This window comes from Trichechus manatus, unplaced genomic scaffold (assembly GCF_000243295.1).
Source record: "Trichechus manatus latirostris isolate Lorelei unplaced genomic scaffold, TriManLat1.0 scaffold00168, whole genome shotgun sequence".
NCBI classification, from domain to species: Eukaryota; Metazoa; Chordata; class Mammalia; order Sirenia; family Trichechidae; genus Trichechus; species Trichechus manatus.
The window spans coordinates 2,794,075-2,806,109 of NW_004444104.1; the positions used below are offsets into that span (position 1 = coordinate 2,794,075).

A 12,035-nucleotide genomic window follows, 5' to 3' on the forward strand; every position below is an offset into this window, starting at 1 on the left:
TGGATGGTGAGAATTCTGCCGCTGAACCACCACTGCCTTAAGGAGCCTTAAAGAAAAGAAAAGAAAAATAAGTGAGAATCTGTGAGGATGGCGCTGGGGGTGAAATCTCCCTTGGTGGTGATAATGCACAGCCAGAGTTGAGAACTACTCGTTGAACACGATACAAGCAAGAAGATATTTTAGACTGCACTAGTGTGTGTCGTCTGAGCCCTTCGTGCATATCATTGTCTTTCTACTGAGAGAATTCAAAGGGACCTTTTATAAGACTTAAGTAAAAATGATGAGTTCAACCAGCGAATATGAGTGCCAGTGACATGCCAGGCACTGTCCCACAGGCTGAGGTCACTACAGGGAGCAGGGAGCCCTACTATCCTGGACCTTGGGTGCAGGAAGACAGAGAATAAACAATTACTGCCAGATAAGGATGGTAAATGCTGCGGAGAAAGGCAAAGCCAGGTAAGAGGGCAGAGAGGAAAGCAGTTCAGTTATCTATGCTCCTTTAAAACATATTTTTTCTCTGCCTTAAATCAGTATATGCTTTTAAATCCAGTCCTATCTAAAGGAAGTCAGGGCGCCTGAGCTTGCTGGCTAGCAAGTCTTGTAGTAGAGTTTCTTGTTCTCTACTGCGTCTTGTCGATAAAGAGAGGACAGAGCTTAATTGGCCTAATAACCATGTTTAGTTCTTCTGTTCTACCTTCTAGTTCGTTGCGTAGTGCCTGGGTCTTAAAAACTTGCAAGCGGCCACCCAAGGCACAACAATTGGTCTCTATTCACCTGGAGCAATACAGGGGAAGAAGGAGAGTGAGGAATAGGAGGAGGAGGATATGGAATGTGTGGCTAATTGCCTCCACGAACAACTGTCTCTTTTGCCATGAGACCAGAAGAACTGGACAGTGCCTGGCTACCACTACTGAATATTTTCATCAAAGATTCCATAGAAGAGTCCAGATCAAAATGGGAAAATGCAGAGCAGAATTTCAAATTCTCAGGGACGCCAGACTTTCTGGAACCAAGGAGGGCAGATGAACCCGAAACTATTGCCCTGTGATAATCTTTAAAACTTAAAAATAACTCCTGAAGTCTTCTTAAAAGCAAACAATAGTTGAGCTTAATTAGTAAAAAATATCTACCTTGAGCATTATGCTCTTTTAAGAGCTGTCTGTATGGGATCACATTGACAAGAGCAACTCGAAAGATTAGATGGGAACATTAGGGAGCGGTGAGTTTATGTTAATGGGGAGGAGCAACTCAGAAAAGGAGGGTGAGAATGGTTACACAACTCGAAGAATGGAATCAATGTCACTGAATTGTACATGTAGAAACTGTTGAATGGGTGTATATTTTGCTGTGCATATTCTCAACAACAACAAAATAAATACAATTTAAAAAAAAAGAGACAGAGTAGTGTCCTGTGGAGCAGTAGGGACCCAAGAGAGCTGGAGGCTGGAGGGAAGGAGGGGAGGGCAGGGACCTGGCCATGGGCTCCTGTGCCTGTACCCCTCTGGTTGTCCCCAACCTGAGTGAGGGGCGATGCCTTAGCTCATGGAGACTTCATCCTTACCTCCTATTCAGGCTGGCTTGTCAGCTCTCAAGCACTAATTTCAGTTTTGGTTGTCCGCCGCTTAGGATAAGGATTATGAGCTTTACCATCACTTTAAAAAGATGGCATGCTTACACAGCCACAATTTCTTCCTTCAAAATGTTTCTCTGTGTCAGCGAGCAGTGTTTCTCTTGGCAGCTAGGAGAATCCATTTCTTAAAATCATATGCCACAGGGCTTGCATTTCTCGAATGGGTGGAAAAAAGCATAACTTGTATTGGAGCAAATGTATATTTAAGGAAAACAAGGTAAGTTTCATCTGTAGGACATTTAATTTTCTGTGATCCTTTACCTCAGAAGCCCCTCCGCAAGGTCAGTTCTCAAGGTGGGTGTCCCTCATCTGATGAGGAATGCTGCCTTGTAGCTGGTGACGTGGTTCCGCTCCCCTGAACGCCTCTCTCTCTCTGTGTGTGTCTAACAGTTTCCGTATTGGGTATATTATTCTCCATGATGAGACCTCCATAAGCAAAGGTTATAGGGAGGTTTAGCTCACCGAGAGAGGTTTGTGTGGTAACCGCGCTAACTTCAGCAATGACACGAAAGAGCATGCATTGACCATAAACTGGGATTGCACTTCAGGTTGCCAGGCACATGCAGGGAAGAAAAAACAGACGGTCTGTTTAAGCTTCGGCATTGTCGTTTTAGAGCGTTATTCCTGAAGCCAAGCACGAGATGTGCGCCCAGCATCCCTTTCCGCGGTGCGTGAACCAGGGTGCATCCCCGCCACTATCATCGCTCTGCTCCTGAACACCATCTAGGAAGCCGAGCGGATCTGCCTTCCGAGCGCGGTCCCTCCGCCCTTCTCCCTGCCGGAGCGCCCCTTCTGCCCCCCGCCCGCCCCGCGCGCGCGCGCAGCCTCGCAGGTGCGGAGCGGCGGCAGGCTCGAGGGCGCGAGGGGAGGCGCCCGGGGCGGGGCGGGGCGGGGCGGGGCCGGGCCGCTTGCTGCCACCGCGTCTCCGAGGAGCAAAGGTACAGAGGCGGGACCGTGCGGGCGCCCGAGCGTCCTTCCCAGCGGGGCTCCACCCGCAGACCGCGCCGCTGCCTCTAGCCTGGCGGCTGACTTCTTTTGTGTGTTGTTTTCTGCCCCGCGCCTGGTCTCTGCAGGACCTGTCTGTTCTTCTTCGGGCTACAAGAAGGCAGATGATGAGATGTCCCGGGCCACGTCTGCTGCAGATCAGCTGGAGGCACCAGCCCGCACCATTTACCTCAACCAAGCGCATCTCAACAAATTCCGTGACAACCGGATCAGGTAGGGGAAAGCGGCGAAGAGACGGCGGAAGCAGGGGATTCACTGTTGGGATGGTGCTGCGCTTCCAGTTGTCATCTTCCCGTATATCTATCCAGCCCCCGCCCCTCTCGGCATCCTCCATCCCCTCCTTTCCCCTCCCCCTCCTTTTAGAGCTTTCCAGTCTCTCCTCAGCTTTGAATGGGGTCAAGTGAATACAGCCTTCACCTTTCTTTCCCTTTCATCTGGTCAGTGCCCAGCCTGTCCCCTAGCCCCTGTGCTCACTGACAAAAGTCAGGTCTCTATCTTTTCATCCCTTGGCTCACTGCCAGGAATTCCCTTTAGTCTGTTTTAAGCCCAGATTAATAACATTCCTTAGCAATTTGCAGAATGTAATGTAGGGAAGTGCTTTATACCAGAATCCCACAGATAAAAAGAACTCCCCATTCAGTTCTGAATGGACCAGGACATTTGTTAAGAGGTCTTTATTTGCTGGGAAACTTTGCCTCTGTAGAAACAGAGTTAGCAGAAAGATGGATGGGAGTGAACATTGAAGTGTCTACTTTTTGCTGGCCACTATGCCGGATGCTTGGGCTCTACTAGCTTAATGAATTTTCATAAGCCCATGGAGAAAGCATTATTGTCTCCAGCTCAGGAAAAGGAGGTACAAAGATGTTGAAGAATGTGCCTATTAGCTATAAATGGCTGAGACAGAAGTGGAACCCAGGCCAGTCTGACTGTTGTATTAAGCCCAAATTCTCTGCCATGCAACACTAGCTCTTTAGGTGTTGGTATTAGCACGTTTTCAAATTTCATTAAACTTTCAGGCTTGGACAGCTTTCTGTCTGGGAGTGTCTTCAGATACTGTAGTGCCGGGAGCTGTACAGAGCACTGCTGAGGTGCAGAGCGGTTAATGGTTGATCACGTTACACACTGGTTATTGGTTATTGGCAAACCTGGATTCCAGTACCGAGCTCTGTCTTGGAAGCTCTGGCTAATACTTTGTAGTTGTTATATATTTCAGTATTCCACTATAGCATTAGCATTTGTGCATGCTGCTGAGCCTGGCATCTTTGTTTAGAAAGGGCTTCGACTGTTGTATTGCAGTTTGATAGAGTTTAGGGTAGAACGATAGCGTGTATTATGGAGGTGATACCTCCATTTATTCAGGGAGTGTTAGATTACCCTAGCTTTATTTTGAGTTTTAAGAATAACCATTTGGGCATATTTTTTACTTAAAAGTATAACTTATAAGGATAGCTGGGGCCATTCGAGAGGGAGTGACCTTGTTTTAAGATATTCATCACCCACAATGAATTACCAGTTCACACTGACCAGGATGGCTCTGATCAAAAGACAAGTGGTGGTGAGAGTGTGGAGAATCAGAACCCTCATACGCTGTTGGTGGGAATGGAAGACGGTCCAGCTGCTGTGGAAACAGCCTGGCGGTTACTCAAAAGGTTAAACACAGAGTTACCATATGACCCAGCAATTCCACTCCTAGATATATACCCGAGAGAAGTCGAAAGATGTGTCCACCCAAAAACAAATGCTTATACCAGCGTTATTCATAATAGTAAAAAAGTGGAAACAACCCAGATGTCCACCAAGTGAATGGATAAATGAAATGTGATATATCGATGCAAGGGAATATTGTTTGGCCATTAAAAGTAGTGAAGTCCTGGTACATGCTACAACATGGATGATCCTTGAAAACATTACAATAAGTGAAAGAAGACAGATATGAAAGACCACATGTATTATGATTCCATTTATATGAAATGTCCAGAAGAGGCAAATCTATTGAGACAGAAAGTAGATTAGTGATTGTGGACGGGTGGGCAGGGGCGGGGGGGATGGGGAGTGATGGTTAATGTAGATTAGGTATCTTTTTAGGGTGATGAAAAATGTTCTAGAATTGATTGTGGTAGTGGTTGCACAACTCTGTGAATATACTAAAAACTACTGAATTGTACACTTTAAATGAATGAATTGTGTGATATGTGAATTGTATCTCGATCAAGCTGTTATTTAAAAAAGATACAGAGCATCTCTGGAGTCCTGCATTGCTAATACAGTTCCATTATCCATGCCTGCTCATATGTGTTTCTGTTGAATTACTTTAAAGAAGGTAAACATTATTTTTAGAAAAATAATGCTGTATAAGGTAACAGGAATTGAAGAGTTACTTTTCTTTGTAAACTTTAGTATGTTTGCAAGTAGTATTTTTGCTTAATTCCTGTTAGTTTCTATCATTTTGGTACCACTCAGGCATGCTTAAAGCCTGAAGAATGAACCAGGGGTCTTTTGTTTTCCCTAAATTCTCCAGTTTCTGCATAAGGTACAGACTTTTAAGAGCCATGGTAATGGGGCCTCACTATTTATTCCGTACTCATGACTCAGACTTGACTTTCGAGGCTGATTGTATTATCTGTAAGATGGATTTCAAGTGGCTATTTGTCATAGACTTTCATTTGTACTTTTCTTGGGGAGTAGGGATGCACAGTGGATTGGCTAGGAATGAAGCCGGCAGATACCAACTATGCCCTCTGTTTCAAAGTTTGTGTAAGTGTATTGGAGCCCCGGTGGTGCAGTGGTTAAGTGCTCGGCTGCTGAACAAAAGCTCAGCGGTACGAACCGATCAGCCGCATTGCAGGAGAAAGATGTGGCAGTCTGCTTCTGTAAAGATTACAGCCTTGGAAACCATATGGGTCAGCTCTGCTCTGTCCTATAGAGTCTCTATGAGTTGGAATCAACTCCACGGCAGTAGGTTGTTTTTTTTTATGTAAGTATGTTACCAACGATCATGAAGACGGCCCAGGACTAGGCAACTATTAAAAATACAACAGTTCTGTTATACATAGGGTCGCCATGATTCAGAACCAACTTGACCACAACAAGCAACAACATAAGTGTATCCTGGTCATTTAATTAGTGAATCATATTAGATATTAAAATTTGTACAGTTTCTGAGTTCACGTCTTATACAGTGAGCATGTTTCGGAATACGGTGGATACGGTCTAAGAAATTAAAATGTGACCCTTGATGTACTATAAAATGGCTTTGTGCATAGTTGGTTTACCTTGACCATGTTCTTAACAGGAATTACTAATGGTTATCAGTGACTTATAGTTCATTAAATAATTTATTATAAAACTTATTAGGATTATAATTTAAGGATTTTACAAAATGTTGAGCACTTTATTTTAGTATTTTAATGTTGCTGAAGTCAAGTTTTAGAAAAAAGATATTTTATAAGGCTTTTTAATCTTGGCCATGAATATTTGCAAAAACTTGATAAGGATAGTCAAAGGAATATTTTTTAAAGAGCGAGTTGATAGCGGATTTGTTGTTTTCACGTCATTTTTCTTGAGAAAAGGTTAATGGTTTATTTTAGGGGAAGGGGCATGGGGTATGTATCCCAGATTTTTGCTTCTAAATGGAGGTTTCTGGAAAGGAGGGACCACGTGGGGGCAGTGAGGCTCATGCTAAGTTATGGACTCAGTCATGTCTGGCTTTGTTGAAGGCTGTCTACCTCAGGAGGCTGGGCATCTCTAGAGCAGTGTTCTTTGACTTAACTTTCCCCATCCCAAACCCTGTCTGGCTTGGACCTTGTGGATAGTGGCAGTTGTGACTGGCTTTTGTGGACATCTGACGTTTTTGACTTCAGGGATCTGAGCTTGATGCTGAGGGAGGTGGTTGTTGGGATGGTGGGAGGTCCACGAGGGGGACATGCTTCCATTCAGCACAGGAAATTGATTGGACTAGGATCCCTGGTAGTGCGGTCGTTAAGAGCTCGGCTGCTAACCAAAAGGTCAGCAGTTTGAATCCGCCACCCACTCCTTGGAAACCCTAAGGGGCAGTTCTGCTGTGTCCTATAGAGTCGCTAAGAGTCAAAATTGACTCAACAGCAATGGGTTTTAGTGTGATACATGAAAGAGGCTGGGCCTGGGTGAAGGCCGGGAGCAGTAGTGAGGTTGCCCTCTGGGTGGATGGGGCCTTGGCACTCCCTGGAAAATGTGATACATGGTGACTTCAAATTCGGAGCAATTACTGGGATTTCCGGTTGGTTCTGTGCCATGCAAATAGATGTGTCTCCAAACCTTGTTCTTGTTCTTTACACTTTAGATAATACCAGTGTTTGATCTAAATAAAGCCTGTGGTAGGTTTATTGAAGTTTTCCATTATTGAAGCCAATGAATTCAGATCATTGTAATTGTGGAGAATTGTGAAGTAATCTTTTTTCTCTTAGGCATTGATTTTCTAAAGTCTTCACTGTGAAGAAAATTAGCTTCGTCATCTTCTAGAAATGAATGATAATTAATGGAATATTGCAGAATACGTATACCTACATAGGATTGTGTGTATGTCCACTCAACAGATGCTTTTTTTCAGAAGTATACAATCCTATCTCCTTTTACATGCTTTCAGTTAAATATGAAATGCTTACAAAGAATTTGTTATTTTGAAGAACCTGGTGGTGAATTGAAAATTTTGTATATCTGCATTTTCAAAAAATTTTAAAGTTAAAAAAAAACTTTTTCCCCCAGAAAATATCTTGAAATAATTTGGTGATCAAAGGAATGGGCAATATTTATATAATCAAAATCAAGCACATGCCGTCTTCCTATGTGATTATCAGCTTGCGGTATGAAATAGTGAGTTTCAAAACTGTAAGGCAGTTCTCGTCATTGTTTGAGATGAAGTCTTCAGAGCAAGTTAGGAATGTTTTCAGATACTCAGTTTTCAATGACTCATTCATTTCAGGTGGGAGTTTGGGCTAGCAAAAATCTCCATTAAAGCAATAGTTGAGCTTTGTCAAGTTACTGCATTTCTTCAGGTTGGTTTGTCATAAAGGAAAATTGCTTTATATAAATATTTTGTTAGCTTTGCCAAGATAAATGTAAAATATAATATTGCCTTTACAGAAAAGGGAATTGGACACTGTGCTAGATTTTACAGGATCACAGTTTTATAATATGCTGGGATCCTAATTTCTGAGAAGGATAATTTGTTATAAGGAATGAAGAGAGCCAGACCATCTTCTACAACCAGTTTGTACGTGAATAGTAGTGATAAATAACGTGTATGCTATGAGATCTATGTTTAAGGGCAGTGGTGGTTCAGTGGTAGAATCCTTGCCTTCCATGCAGGAGACGATGGGTCAATGCACCTCTTGTGCAGCCATCACCTGAATATCAGTGGAGGCTTGTATGTTGCTAGGATGCTGAACAGGTTTCAGCAGAACTTCCAGGGTAAGACAGACTAGGAAGAAAGGCCTGGTGATGTACTTCTGAAGATCAACCAATGAAAACCATGTGGATCACAACGGTCTGATCTGCAACCGATCACGGCATGGTGCAGGACCAGGAGCGTTTCCTTCTGTTGTGCGTGGGGTTGCTATGAGTTATGGGCTGACTTGATGTCAGTTAACAACACAAACAGATCTGATGTTGAGGACTAAGGGGACGAATGAGTCTTCTCTGAATATTTTAAAGCTGTGGAATTCAGGTAGGATCTGGTTTTCACACTTGAGCTGATTACAATTTAACAAAGAAACTATATCAATATCATAGTAAGAACCATAACTTCCTTTTGATTTACGTAAAGATTATTCTCTTAAAAACCAATGTATACATAGGTGTCTCTGATTTGAGACAGCTGTCCTCATCAAGTTTGGCAAGGTTTGAAAGTATTGAAAATCCTCATCAAAAGTAATTGCTTATATTGAAAGTATTCTATCTGTCTACCTTAAAAGAGCCCTCAAGCTGTGGGGGCCATGGAACATCTGGCTCAATTGGCATAACAGTTTATTTAAAAAAAAAAAAAAATCTACATTCTGTTTTGGTGAGTAGCGTCTGAGGTCTTAAAAGCTTGTGAGCAGCCATTTGAGATACTTCACTGGTCTCACTCCGTCTGGAGCAAGGGGAGAATGAAGAAAACCGAAGACACAAGGGAAGGATTAGTTCAAAGGACTGATGGACCACAGCTACCACAGCCTCCACCAGACAGTCCAGCACAACTAGATGGTGCCCAGCTACCAACACTGACTGCTCTGACAGGGATCACAACAGAGGGTCCTGGACAGAGCTGGAGAAAAATGTAGAACAAAACTCTAACTCAAAAAAAAAAAAAAACAAACGATTTTACTGGTCTGACAGTGACTGGAGATCCTCGAGAGTATGGCCTCTGGACACCCTTTTAGCTCAGTACTGAAGTCACTCGGAGGTTCACCCTTCAGCCAAAGATTAGACAGGCCCATAAAACAAAATGAGACTAAATGGGCACACCAGCTCAGGGGCAAGGACGAGAAGGCAGGAGGAGACAGGAAAGCTGGTAATGGGGAACCTAAGGTCACGAAGGGAGAGTGTTGACATGTTTGTGACCAATGTCACAAAACAATATGTGTACTAATTAGTTAATGACAAGCTAGTTTGTTCTGTAAACCTTCATCTAAAGTACAAAAAAAAAAAAAAAGCCCTCAAGATGTTCCTTCTGTGCGTGCTGTTTTTATTTTAGAGTCAGATTTACTTGGTTAAGGAGCCCTGGTGACACAGTGGTTAAGCGCCCAGCTTCTAACCAAAAGGTCAGCGGTTCAAACTCCCAAGCCTCTCTGCGGGAGAAAGATGTGGCAGTTTGTTTCCATAAGGATTACAACCTAGGAAACTCTATGGACAGCTCTTCTCTGTCCTATACGGTCATTAGGAGTCGGAATTGACTCGATGGCAACAGGTTTGGTTTGGTTATACTTGGTTAATCTGCAAACCAGGCACCGTGAATGCTTAATTTATCTATACTAGCAACACTTAATGCCATTAAAGAATCTTGTAGTTAGAACTTTTGTTGGGTTAAGCCCCTGGACAAGAATATTGAGGCACCCTGCAGGTGAAAGCATTTAAATCGGAGGACCTCTGGCATTGTACGTGCCAGGATGACTGCGTGAGCTTTCTTCCATTGTATTTTTAGAAACTGCAAAGCATGCTAGCCAGGGGCCAGTTTTGTATTTGACGTTTCTAAGGAAACAGCAAATGTCTAGGAGAGCAGACTTGTATGGTGATTTCTTTACCAAGCTGATCCTGCGCGGGTGATGAGGAGCATGGATTGTATTTGACCAAAGAAACATCTCTGCCATTCCCATTCATGAAAACAGATGAAGACATTTGGTTTGAACATTTTGGTCAGTACCTATTTCCCCTTCCTAAATTCTGTTTACTCTTACTGTCTCTTGTGAACTTGAGAGCATTTCTGATTCTTACTGATAAAAAGAATTAAGCATCAGGATTTGCGAAAAAGGAGTTAACATTGAATCTGAACTTGAAGATACTAAGGAGTTCCTGGGTTCAACACTCAGCTACTAACTGAAAGGTTGGTGGTTCAGATCCACCCAGTGTCACCTCAGAAGAAAGGCCTGGCGGCCTACATCCAAAAGGTCATAGCCATCGAGAACTCTATGGAGCACAGTTTTACTGATACACATGGGGTTGCCATGAGTTGGAATGGACTTGAGGGCAACTGGGTTGGTGGTTTTTTTGTTTGTTTTTAAGGAGACATTTCAACTAAATGCCATGTGGATTCCTGAATCATATCCTAGAACAGAAAAGCAGACATGGGTGGAAAATTGTGGAATTCAAATATAAGCCTGTAGTTTCATTGGCATTGTGCCCCTGTTACTTTCTTAGTTACGATAATTGTGATGATATAAAATGTTCACATTGAGGGGAAAGTAGGTAAAGGGTATATGAGAACTTTTCTGCACTGTTTTTGCGACTCTTTTGTAAGTATAAAATTATCTCAAAATAAAAATATGAAAGAGTTTTACCACAAGTATCCGGGAAGGTGAGAACTAAGTGCTAAACTCTCGTCTCTATGTTAGATGGTTCAGAAAAGGTTTGGGTGCCTTTATTGGTGACAGACGTGATTTTAAGTGGGTGACGGTCTAGGAGGGATGGGGCAGTATCTTCACTTTTCTTTTGTGCTGGTTAGATGAGAAGACACACACTTTCTGGGTGTTACGCAACATTCCCTTGGATGGTGACACTGAGAGTTTGTGTGACATCCAATTAGTTGTATGTTGTTGTTGTTAGGTGCCATGAATTCCATTTTCTACTCATAGCGACCTCACGTGAACTGCCCCATAGGGTTTTCTAGGCTGTAATCTCTACAGGAGCAGATTGCCAGGTCTTTCTCCCACGGAGTCACTGGGTGGGTTCGAACCACCAACCTTTTGTTTAGCAGCCTGGTGCTTAACCGTTGAACCACCAGGGCTCCTTAATCTAGCTGTGTAGAGGTTGAAAAAGTGGGTAGCATAAAATAAACAGTAACACCCGAGAAGAATGTGTTCTTTAGAACAATCAATCATATGAGATCAGAAGGACAGCATTTGCCCAAAAGTGAAGATGAGAAGGCAGAAGGGGTAGAAAGTCAGGATAAAAGGAAGCAGGGAACCCAGGGCGGAAATGGGGAGAGGATAGGGCTGACACATTGAGGGGAATGCAACCAATGTTGTGGGACACTTTATATACAAACTATCAAATGGGGGACTAATTTGCTCTATAAACTTCCACCTAAAGCACAATAAGAAATTTTGAAAAAGGAAAAAGTAGGTGGCAAACTGGACTGCAGAAAGTTCTGTGCTCATAGTTTAGTCATGTGGGTCTTTGTGTAATTATCTAGAAAGTTGATTCTAAGTGTTTTATTCTATTTATGGCTGAGTCACTAAACAGACAGCAACAGGCTTCTGTAAGAAATGCTCATCAGCAACCTTTTCAAGGGGGACAATGCTTAGAACAAAAGGAGAGGCCTGACCTTTGTTGGGTTGCAGAGGTGCTTACAAAGAAATTTCCCGAACTCTGAAATCTATGAGGTTGGTTTTGATCATTTAAACACTGATCTCCCCTTTAAATGAAAGCAGCTCTTTAAAACTGAAATAGTAGATTTTGGTTTATCATTGTTATTTTATAGTAGACCCATTGCTGTTGAGTTGATTTCGACTCACAGCGACCCTATAGGACAGAGTAGAGCTGCTCCATAGGGTTTCCAAGGCTGTAATCTTTACGGAAGCAAACTGCCACATCTTTCTCCCGTGGAGCTGCTGGTGAGTTGAAACCTCTGACCTCTTGTTTAGCAGCCCAGCTCTTAACTGCTGCACCAACCCTACAGCCACTTCGTGGGAGAAAGATGTGGCAGTCTGCTTTTGTAAAGATTTACTGC

The 12,035-nt window shown here is 43.0% G+C and overlaps 1 protein-coding gene across 2 annotated transcripts in view; it reads left to right on the forward strand.

Moving 5' to 3' along the window:
• The first annotated feature begins 2,709 nt into the window (after nt 1–2,709).
• The window catches only part of LOC101344421 (phospholipid-transporting ATPase IB), a 685,896-nt gene continuing 676,570 nt past the window's right edge, over nt 2,710–12,035 (forward strand). For both annotated transcript variants that reach the window (XM_023740920.1, XM_004386566.1), the window contains exon 1: nt 2,710–2,848. In XM_023740920.1, the coding sequence (XP_023596688.1) occupies nt 2,748–2,848 (101 nt within the window). In that variant the 5' untranslated portion in view covers nt 2,710–2,747. The remainder of the gene's footprint in view (nt 2,849–12,035) is intronic.